Here is a 12,120-nt window from a genome sequence, read left to right on the forward strand (position 1 = left end):
TCCAAACTTACGGTGTTAAAGAGGATGTGAGACGCCATCTTTAATTTTCAAATACATCGGTAAACACTGTATGTTTTTCGAGCTGAATAAATATGTTACATTGAATAAAAACACGAAAAATATATCCAGTTTGGCAGAAAAGTAACTTATCTTGCCTTTGATAACATTTATTTGTTATATATTTGTTCCGCCCCCCCCAAAAAAAAACAAATTAGAGTGGTCGGTGTTCTGTAGTAGCGTATCTGGATATTTACCAAAAAAAATATATTTAGGTTTGGCTATAAATTCCTAAACTTATTTCACCCTAAATAATTTAGATGACTGAAATAGGAATCTAATTGAATCTTTAATTTCCTGAATAGTATCCGATAATTCATTTTTCTTCGAGTTATATCGAATACATTAATACGGACTTTAGGGGCTTTTTTTCGTAATGTTACTGTAAAAATTATTTTTTATTGTTACAAATTACGATGCTTTAAAAAAAGCAAAAATAAATTCTTTCGTTTTTTACTTACTACTGAAAATCATATCTTTTGTTTAAACAAAATAAAATATTTTCACTAATGGTTAAGTAAAAATAATTAGTTCATTATATTCTGTGATCATTATTTGAAAAATACTGCAATTTTCATTAAAATTCGTTAATTTCCTGATTTTTGGTGAATTTTTAAGTAAAGGGAGGAGTCAAATGTGTATACACTTTGAGCGTCGTCATTCATTTTGAGACCACGTGTGGTTAATTTAAGTATCCAGTTTGGCAGAAAAGTAACTTATCTTGCCTTTGATAACATTTATTTGTTATATATTTGTTGTTTGACAACTTTTTCGAATCTATGTGTACAGTAATACAAACCCAAACTTCGGAGGTTGGAATCCCCCCCACCTTAAATGTACTTGGAAAAATTGATTTTATAGTTAGATTTAAGAATTGTTAGTCGAAAAAAAAAAGGTGAAAAACAAAACAAATAATCAATAAATAATTGTTACCAAAGGCAATAAATGCTACTGTTTTTTTATTTACATTAAATATTTTCAAGTGCTAATGCGGGTGTGTGGGTGCCAAATACCTCCAGATTTTCTAGAATTTCCCGCTAGATTGTAACCAAAATCTCCAGATATATCAGGAAAACCGCTAAATTGTAACACTGGTCACGTGACAGGAAGCGGTAATAAATAATTGTCCCTAAATAAAAAAAATGGCCTCTCGATAAAAAGAAATCCACCTTTTTATCATAGAAAAATTAAGTATAATGTTATAATTAAAAAGAAATATATAAAAACACACATGAATGTAGTAAACATATTATACCAAAACGTGGAAGCCATCCGTCCAGTGGTTTTTTAGACAATTCATTCCGAACGAACCAACATTTACATATATATATATATATATATATATATATATATATATATATATATATATATATAGATAGATAGATAGATAGATAGATAGATAGATTAAGCAAGAAAGACAGAGAGAGAAAGAGAGATGGAGAGAGATGGAGAGGGGGGAAAGAGATACATAGATCGATTAATAATGTTATTAGACTCATATATCATTATAAAAGTCCGATGTTTCATAACTAAATGCCTGTAGGGTTTATTCAATGTTTTATATGAATTAAAATAATAATAAAAACTGCCAGTGTTTTATACTCTTCTCGTGGGCAATATATTATCGAGTGTTGTTCCGTCTTAATAGTGAAACATGTGAGAGCCCATTAAATTGGCGTCATCATTTATTTCCAAGATGGCGATGACGTTTAAATCTTTGTATTTTGTGGATAAAAACGTCAAAATCTAGACACCGTTAATCACCGAACGATAATAAGATAAGAATCTCGTAAGAGTCATTTTAAGTTCAAATTACACATCGAAATGCACTTAAATCAGAAGGCCAACAATTTTTCATTATCTTTAACAATACTAGAAACATACACGTATCTAGACGGGTTCATATTATGTTAATATCGATGGTTATTTTTTATTGATTTTTTTTTAAATATAAGAATAAAATATATTTCCATCAGTAATAGTGATACTTCGTTATTGATTATTAGAGCTGTGACAACAGCATATTCTTTTAATTCTTTTGACTCTCAAGTACGTATCCGACACAGTTAAACACAGTTAATCAACCGAGAACCACACCAGTCTACATAAAAGCATATAATATATTAACGGATATGTACTCAAGAGTCAAAACAATGAAAAGAATATGCTGTTGTCACAGCCCTGCTGATTATATATAACCTAGACAAGCAGTTCGCTTATAATTGAAAGTGCAGACATAAAAGTCTATTCTTCTTCCAAGTAATCTCCTCCGACTGCAATACACCTCAAAACACGCTGGAAACGCCGGGAACCCATTGCTAGTATATCTGTATAAGTGTTTATTTGTCTGTTTGTGTATCTGTTTGTGTGCTTGTGTACATTTCCCTTCGCAATAACTCTGTCAATTTTCAGTCTACATACTCTAAATTTGATCTACAGGGTACTGAGATTTGGGAAAATCTACGTTATTGGCTTTCGGCCAGAAATTTGGCTGTTAAAGGGTCAAAGTTCAACGATTTTACCTTTGAGAACTCTACCAAACTCCTCCGACAATTTTTGGTCTAAACACTTGAAATTTTAGACATAGTTTACTTGGACATGGATCTTACTGAATAACTTAATTTGAGCTCAAATCGATAAATTGTAAGGAGTAATAATAGGGGTCAAAGTTTTTTTAAAAATTGAAGTTTATTTTTTTGGGTTTTTTTTTGTTCTTTTTACTCAGCATACACCTCCAACAACCCGGGCAACGCCGGGTACCCATGCTAGTATATCTATAAAAGTGAATGTGTCTGCTGTCTGTGTCTGTGTATCTGTGTACATTTCACTACGCAATAACTCTGTCAATTTCCAGTCTACAGACTCGAAATTTCTGGAAGTCTCCATGAAATCCTCTTCGGTGAGCGTGTCAATGACCCTCGTCAAAGCCTGTTTCATTTTTTTTATTGTTTCATAACAACTGTGTTTAAAGATAACATTGAGCTAAGAGAAAAACTAAACGTCACACGGAGCAAGGTCTGAACTATAGGCAGGAAGAGGAGCTGTGTTGATGTTCATTTTGGTCAAGAATTTGTGATCTTCTCTGAATACACTCGGAAAAAAATCTTCGCGCAAATCTTCCGCATCTTCAGTCCCTCACGAATTATTTGCGTATAATATCCACGCTGACATCAAACAGACTCGTAACGACAACCTCAAAGTGAACAACCAACAGTCGCAGGAAACAAGGTCTGGTAGACAGGAAGGCTGTAGAACTGTCCTAATGCTCATCTTGGTCAAATAGTCTATGACATGGTTGAAGTTATGAACTAGTGCATTCACGTAAATCTTCTTTATTTTCAGTTACTCGCGAATAATTATGCATACAATACCAACACTGACATTAGACTGTGCACTTATTGTCTCTATAGACGGTCCTTATTCATGAAATTCTTTATATGGCAAATCAACTCTAGTGTACTGATTTACTTACTTCCTCAACACATCTTACTATCCCTCAGAAGGGCACTGCCTTCCTTGAATCTTTCATGCAATTTTAAAACTTATGCTCGATTCATGCGAGACTGTCCAATAGCAGTCTTAAACCTTTTATAAGTTTCTACGTATTTTCTCAAGTTTAAAGCAAACTTCTATTCCGTACTGTCATTCTAAAATATGCTGACGTCCATATTGCATTTTGGAAATTCAACAGCTGTGACATTCAAGCTTTAGTAAGATGTATTCCAATTTCTCCTCTAACTGTTCCTTTTAACCTAAAAACATAAAAAAATAGGCAATCAGCTCATAAGATCAATATCAATAACATACTGAATTTTCAAGAGTCTAACACAATTGTAAATGTCTGTACAAAGGTCCTGAAACTTATTGAAGGCAGCTCCTGCTTTCGATTATAACTTAAGAGTATTTTCTGCCAGTGTTCACTTTAATCAAATACTAAGAAAGTATGTCCCTTAATTTTGTAGATGAAGATAACTTATTCGTATTGTTTCGATTTTTCAGACTATTATTGTCATGCTGCGTGTATCATTCTCCAGCCTTTATCAGATGCTTTTTTAAAGAATTCTAGAATCAAGAAGGAATTTTGAATAAAACTCTTAGTTTAATCAAGAATATGTTCTAATCCCGTCAGCCATGGCGAGGTAAAATTCCTAAGTAATTTATTTTATCCGTTCTGTGATGTTTTTTTTTTTTGTTCCAATATGTGTATACAGAGGGTGGGTAATGTATTTGAAGACATTTTGAACTTCAAATTAAAAATATACAAATTAATCTTTTATAGCTTTCAGAAGACACCTTGACACATACTACTATCTATCTATATCTCTATAAAAGTGAACGTGTCTGTGTATCTCTGTGTCTGTGTGTGTACATTTTTTTTTTCATGGGGCTTGCCGTTTTTCTGTTGTTCTTGGCATTCGGGCCGGGATCAAAGTGTAGCTGGGAGAAACTTTTGACTTTGTTTAGTTCTGGATGACAAGGATGACCAACGACCTCCACAATCCCCCCTTTTGAGTTAGCCATGTGCCTAAGTTTTTTGTTCATCGTTGATTTTGACTGTATTTTTTAACATGAATAAAGGATTTAATATCTCAAAGTGTAGTATCTGTTCCGGCAGATACTGCTAGCATATAAGACCTTGGGCAATGTAGGGGCAACCCTTCATACCAATTGTCACTATCCAGCTCCCCTACTCCCCGGGGAGTTGGTCCCCATTTCCTCTTCATTCCTCACATTAAAAATCGGCCTTGTGCCTAATTTGCTCGGTGGGGGAGCAAATTAATACCCTGCAAGCAAAGACCATATGTGGGGGCAACCCCATATATAAGACCTTGGTCAATGTAGGGGCACCCCTTCATACCAATTGTCACTATCCAGCTCCCCTACTCACCGGGGAGTTGGCCCCATTTCCCCTTCACTTCAAACATTAAAAATCGGCCTTGCGCCTTATTTGCTCAGTGGGGGAGCAAATAAATACCTCAAAGTGTAGTATCTGTTCCGGCAGATACTGCAAGCAAAGACAATATGTGGGGCAACCCCACATATAAGACTTTGGGCTATGTAGGGGAAACCCTTCATACCAATTGTCACTATCCAGCTCCCCTACTCCCCAGTGAGTTGGTCTCCATTTCCCCTTCACTCCTCACATTAAAAATCAGCCTTGTTCCTTATTTGCTCGGGGGGGGGGACCAAATAAACACCCCGTGTGTGTACATTTCCCTACGAAATAACTCTGTAAATTTTAAGCCTACAGATTCGAAATTTGATATACAGGGTACTGAGATTTGGGAAAATCGATGTGATTGGTTTTCGGACAGAAATTTAGCGATTAAGGGGTCAAAGTTCAACGATTTGACCTTTGAGAACTCTTACAATCTTGGGTCTAAACACGTGAAAGTTTAGATATAGGTTCCTTGGACATGGATCTTACTTAATAACTTTTTTGAGCCCTAAAGCATAAATGTTAAGGGGTCATAATAGGGGTCAAAGTTAAAATATTGACCGTTTTTTGTTTGTTTTTTTGTTCAGCATAAACCTCAAAACACCCGGGCAGCGCCGGGTACCCATTGCTAGTATATTTATAAAACTGAACGTGTATGTGTGTCTGTCTGTGTGTTTGTGTACATTTACCTTCGCAATAATTTTCAGACTACAGACTCGAAATTTTATATACAGGGTACTTAGATTTGGGAAAATCTATATGATCGGGTTTCGGCCAGAAAGTTCGCTGTTAAGGAGGTCAAACGATTTGATCTTTGAGAACTCTACCAAACTCCTCCGACAATTTTGGGTCTAACCCCTTGAAATTGTAGATATAGGTTGCTTGGATATGGATCTAACTTAATAACTTGATTTGAGCCCAAAACAATAAATGTTAAGGGGTCATAATAGGGGTAAAATTAAAAAAAAATGACTTTTGTGATCTCTACCAAATTACTTAGACAATTTCTGGTCTAAACATTTGAAAGTTGGCATTACGGGTATTCAGAGACAGGCAAGCTTCTTAATCGATTTGGGTTGAAAATTTAAGCTACCAATATATAAATGTATGCATGTTTGCATGTCTGTCTAAAACTTTCGACAGAGGCGACGAATTTTCACAAGATCAGGATCGTGTTGAAGCTCGAGCCTTAATATGACAAATACAGAAAAATTGGCTAAACACATTAATATATTCACTCTCAACTAGGCACTTTTCTAAAGGGAGGGGTCGCTTTTGTCACCGATATTTTTCAAAGTCCTCCCCTCATTTCGATTGTCTAGACTTAATTTTAACCTACGGCACTTCTTGTTTGGCGGTGGTCGTAACAGCAAATAGATCAGGTTTTTCCCTGTTCTTCTCCTCCTTCGTTTTACGGGTTCGGGCCTGCCTTCCAACTACCACATTTTTCATCTTTTTTTTTTTTTTTTGCGCAACACACACCTCCAAACACCCGGGCAACACCGGGCAGAAATGCTAGTAACTAATGGAATTAAAAAAAAAACACGCTGCAATATATATATCTATATCTATCTATCTATCTATCCATCCATATATGTATCTATCTATCTATCTCTCTCTCTCTCTCTCTCTATATATATATATATATATACATTAATGAATGTGTCTGTGTGTCTGTCTGTGTGTCTGTCTGTGTTCATTTCCCTACCCAATAACTCTGTCTATTTTTTGTCTGCAGACTCGAAATTTTATATACAGGGTACTGTGATTTGGGAAAATTTATGATATCGGTTTGCGGCCAGAAATTTGGCTGTAAATGGGTCAAAGTTCAGTGATTTAACATTTGAAAACTCTACCAAACCTCTCAGAAAATTTTGGGTCTAAACGCTTGAAATTTTAGATATAGGTTCCTTGCCCATAGACCTAACTAAATGATTGAATTTGAACCCAAAACAATAACTGTTAAGGTGTCATAAAAGAAGTCAAATTTAAATAAAAAAATTCCTTTTTTTCTTCTCAAAATACACCTCCAAACACCCAGGACACGCCAGGCTGAAGGGCTGGTATATATATATATATATATATATATATATATATATATATATATATATATATATATATATATATATATATATTAAAGGCCTAAACTGTAAGATCGTCAACATCATGTTATAAGAATATAGACTTTGGTCATTTATCCATACTATGCTGTGTAATTACGACGGGATTCTTAAATAACGTTGGTACATATAAAAAGAAATCTAAGTGAACAAAAAATTTCCACAGAATAGTTTATATATATATATATATATATATATATATATATATATCTACAGATATGTATATATATACATATTTATTTACATATGTATAAACATATTTAATCACATATATATATACACACGCATATATATATATTTACAGATATACATATTTATTTACATATGTATATGCATATTTATTCACATATATATATATATACACACGCATATATATACATATTTACTTACATATGTATATACATATTTATTCACACACATATATATATACAGACGCATATATATATTTACAGATATACATATTTATTTACATATGTATATACATATTTATTCACATATATATACACACGCATATATATATATATATATATATATATATATATATATATATATATATATTAGTACTGACTTCAAATGTTGGTATATATATATATATATATATATATATATATATATATATTTACAGATATGTATATATATACATATTTATTTACATATGTATATACATATTTATTCACATATATATATATACACACACGCATATATATATATATATATATATATATATATATATTAGTACTGACTTCAAATGTTGGTATATAGAGTATCCTGACATTTTAAACACTTTTTAATCGGTTTTCATCCAAAAAAATGGTCGTTTAAAGCGACAAAAACAAGAATTGGTTAAATAATACACAGGAAAGATTTCTTTGTGTTAAGTATACGTTGTTTTGAATTTTTTTTTATATCGTGTCAAGCTTGTCTTATAGTTATCGTACTTGAATCACTGCCTTTAGGTTTTGGGTTCTGTCTTAGCTTGACTATTTTTACTCGCAAGAAGTGAACTGTTTAAAAAAATGCTAATATACGGATGCACATCTTCTTGTTTCTGTATTAATTAAAATTTTATATTTATTCGTATTTCCTTACCGGGCAACGCCAGGCGGCATTCTAGTAGTGTCTATAAAAGTAAAACAAGGCAATTCAGAAAATACAAAATTTCCAAAAGTCGCCAGTCATGTTTTCGGTATTTTTAGCAGTGAAGGGTACATCCTGTCTCCTATTATTTTTTTACAGGTGTTTATATTGAAACTCTTCAAATTATTCTTAAGTCTTGTATAAACAGCATAGGTAATGGAAAGGCTTATGACTTCCAGCAAGATTCGACACAATCTTATAATGCATGCAGCTAAAAGATAGAATTGAATGGCAATGAATTTTCATGATCATATCACACTAAACTTATGGCTTCCTTACTTACCAACCCTTAATCCATTTGGAATATTACGTGTGGTGCATCGTTAAAAAAAAGAAGTGTATAAGCATCTTTATAACAACAAATCCTCTCTGATAGAAGAAATAGCTCGAACAATGGAGGAGATTTATTAAGACAACCTGATCAAAACTTGCAGTCGCTTACGAACTCGAATTGAATCGGTGATAAAAGCCGAGGGAGGATATATACAGAATAAAACGTAGAATAATATTTTGTTCGTTTGTTTTGCTACAAAAAAATGTAATTTCAATGATATAAAAGTTTTATTTTCTGTTGTTCTGAAAGTAGTTAGGAGACCTCAGATAGTATACGCATCCTGCATATATATATATATATATATATATATATATATATATATATATATATATATATAGAGAGAGAGAGAGAGAGAGAGGGAGATTCATATGTAATATACTGAGTTCGTGTAATTCAGTAAATTTTCATATACCAACAGATTTTAAGCCAAAAATGATTGACTTAAGTATTAAGCTACAAAATTATCACATTTCATAATTGAGCATTTATATACTGTGTGTGCAAAATCAAGACTTCAAGACAAGATGCTGATGGCAACAAAAAGTGTATTTCATTTTATGTTACAATCGTTTCAATGTCCAGTTCGACAATTTCAAGCATTATATCGTTTGAAAATTTTCCAAAACAAGTATTTCTACAGACATTATAAATGAACACACTTTAGGCTATGCAGCATATTTTCTTGCCATTCAAAAATGCTACAGTGTGTTTATTCATAAAGTCTGAAGAAATGCTGTTTTTATAAAATTTTCAAACGATATAATGCTTGACATTTTCGAACTGGACATTGAAACAATTGTTAACGTAAAATGAAATACACTTTGAAATGCTTGAAATTAATAATGCTCGGGATCCGTTACGCAATGGATAGAGAGGTTGAATCTTTACAGTTCCAGATGAGAATTGTCTGAAGATAGCGGTTGTAATCCTACTCTAAGCCGTCCCGAGGCTTACTTAGCCAAAACCTGGTGAGACGTCATCTATGGATAGCCGTAATTGCTGAGGATGTAGTTAGGAGACTCAGAGTTCCTATCATGTCGCGGTTATCACCTGACGAAGGCCAGAGGAATGGTTGGCAGAAACGTCGTGAAACAACTGGAGAAAATGAGAATAACAGTCCGCAATAAATAAATAAATGAATATAAATAATGCTATTCTCAATAATGAATTTCAATTAAAATAATATATATATATATATATAAGCTGAATTTCTGTGTGTGAGTGTGTGTGTGTGTGTGTGTGTGTGTGTGTGTGTGTGTGTGTGTGTGTGTGGGTGTGGGTGTGTCTAGTCACGGATATGCTCCTATATTATTGACTATTTAAAAAAAAAACTTATTACATATAATAATAGAAGATGTATCAAGAAGTCTTGATTTTGCACACGGAGTATATATATATATATATATATATATATATATATATATATATATATATATATATATATAAAGATTTATATGGGTACAAAATTTTATAACGGATTTAAATAGCACTGGGGCAAATGCCATTATTAAAATTGAGGACTTTTTTTTTTGACGTTTAATCAAGAAACACTACAAAGTCTAAAATCAATCTCCAAAACATGTAGTTCAAAATTATTTGAACTGAATGAAGAGGAAAAAACGTATGAAAAAAAGGGGGGGCTAAAAACACTTAAATAAACGGAAGACGTCTTTCGGCCGATCCTTTTCAACAATAACATCGGCAATTTAAGAGCAAATATATATATATATATATATATATATATATATATATATATATATATATCGAAGTCTAAAGACTAAAATTAGCGAATGAGAGATTGAAATTAATGAGGATTTGAGAAACAGAGAAGCATTCTCAAACCACACCCATAAGTTCAAGATTATGGGTGTGTTCTTTTTTCCATACACAGAGTTGGCTTCCGTAGAATAATTGTAACTGCTTCGAGAATTTTCAAATGTATTCTCGAGCGGGCTCTGTGTAAAATGGAGAATGCTCCATCCGAATAGCCTCCAGTGCAGACTTGACACTTTAATAAGTGTTCACCAATGGCCGAACTATGAGTATGTATACGCCCGGATGTTGGCTATTGTTTGTGCCTACGTATCGAAGGGGGCACATGTTGGGAAATTCTCACCTCCAAACGCTGAATAGTATGTCCCACGTAGTCAGCCTCACACTGACTATGAAATCTGTATACTACCATATTATATTCTGTGGTGGAAATACTATCATTTCGAAAGGAGGGGAAAGCATTTCTAGTCCCAGACACTGTTCGAACCTTCGTTGCAAAAAAACAACGAGAAACAGCTGTACTAATTCTATGTGAAAACTCTTGGCTTTTAGTGCCAATCCAAGGGGGTTTCACATATACTGGACTTTTTTGAGGGCCCAAAAGTGTTCCACCTTTAAATGTAAGAGTTTTTTCCTTTATACATTTTTGAATGATGTATAGAGGATAACCATTGGCCAAAAAGATTTCAGTTAGAATTTGAAGTTCCGTATCTAATTTTATCGTGGAACATATTTTCAGAGCACGATGTACTAGAGTTTTTACCAGATTTATCTTACTGGTTCTAGGGGAGAACGAATCCCAGCTGAGGTATTGCCCAGTAAAAGTGGGTTTTCTATAAACACTGGTTAGAAAACCCATGCCAGATCTTTCAACCAGAACGTCCAAGAATGGCAATGAATCATTAGCCTCCCTTTCAATGGTAAAATTCAAAGAAGGGTCAAGTGAATTTAAATGCCTTAGCAACCCTTCAGCTTCCGCAGAGGATGAGCAAATAGCAAAAATGTCATCTACATAACGGAAGTAGCACATCGGTTTTGGCCACTGTTCAACCAACAGTTGCTCCTGAAATCCAACAAATATATTGGCCAATATGGGACCCAGGGGGCTTCCCATTGCTACCCCATCAATTTGCCGATACATGTTCCCATTGAAACTAAATTCAACAGATTTAGTGGCTAAGTTCATGAGCTCTAAAAATATATGCTCAGGAAATGAGGGTTTAGCTAGGGAACCACGATAAAGACTATCGGCACAAATCCCGATAGTTTCATCAAGAGGCACATTTGTGAACAAACTGAATATGTCGTAAGAACATAAATATCCAGTATTTAACGTACCCTTAAATTCACGAATAAATTCTGCAAAACGAAACGAGTCGAAAATGCAGAATCCCGAGTATATCCCCAGAACAGGCGTAAGAATATCAGCTAACCATTTAGCTAATTCGTGTTGGGCGGAACCTACCATCGAAAGAATAGGTCGCACCGGAATATTTTCTTTATGAACTTTTGGCAAATCATACATCCTAGGACGTTGGGAGCCTGCGGGTCGGATTTCATCATAAGTTTCCTTTATCAAACAACCGCTTTTCGAAATTGTAGGAAGCGAGATTGTAACTTCGTTTCAGTCTTGAGTGTCATATCGTTAATTTTGGTGTTACCTAAATATTCAAATTTTGAGGTATCATCCAGTATCGTCATCATCTTCTCGATATAATTGCTATTATCAAGGATGACAACTCCAGACCCTTTGTCCGGTT

The 12,120-nt window shown here is 33.7% G+C and overlaps 1 protein-coding gene across 1 annotated transcript; it reads right to left on the reverse strand.

Annotated features, from left to right (window-relative positions):
• Positions 1 to 10,652: 10,652 nt before the first annotated feature.
• Positions 10,653 to 11,885, reverse strand: LOC145263302 (uncharacterized). The gene has a single exon (XM_080120383.1). The coding sequence runs from the start codon at positions 11,883 to 11,885 to the stop codon at positions 10,653 to 10,655; it is 1,233 nt and encodes a 410-aa protein (XP_079976509.1).
• Positions 11,886 to 12,120: the final 235 nt, after the last annotated feature.

Source organism: Euprymna scolopes, chromosome 38 (assembly GCF_053919585.1).
Source record: "Euprymna scolopes isolate OS-2025 chromosome 38, ASM5391958v1, whole genome shotgun sequence".
Lineage (NCBI taxonomy): Eukaryota > Metazoa > Mollusca > Cephalopoda > Sepiida > Sepiolidae > Euprymna > Euprymna scolopes.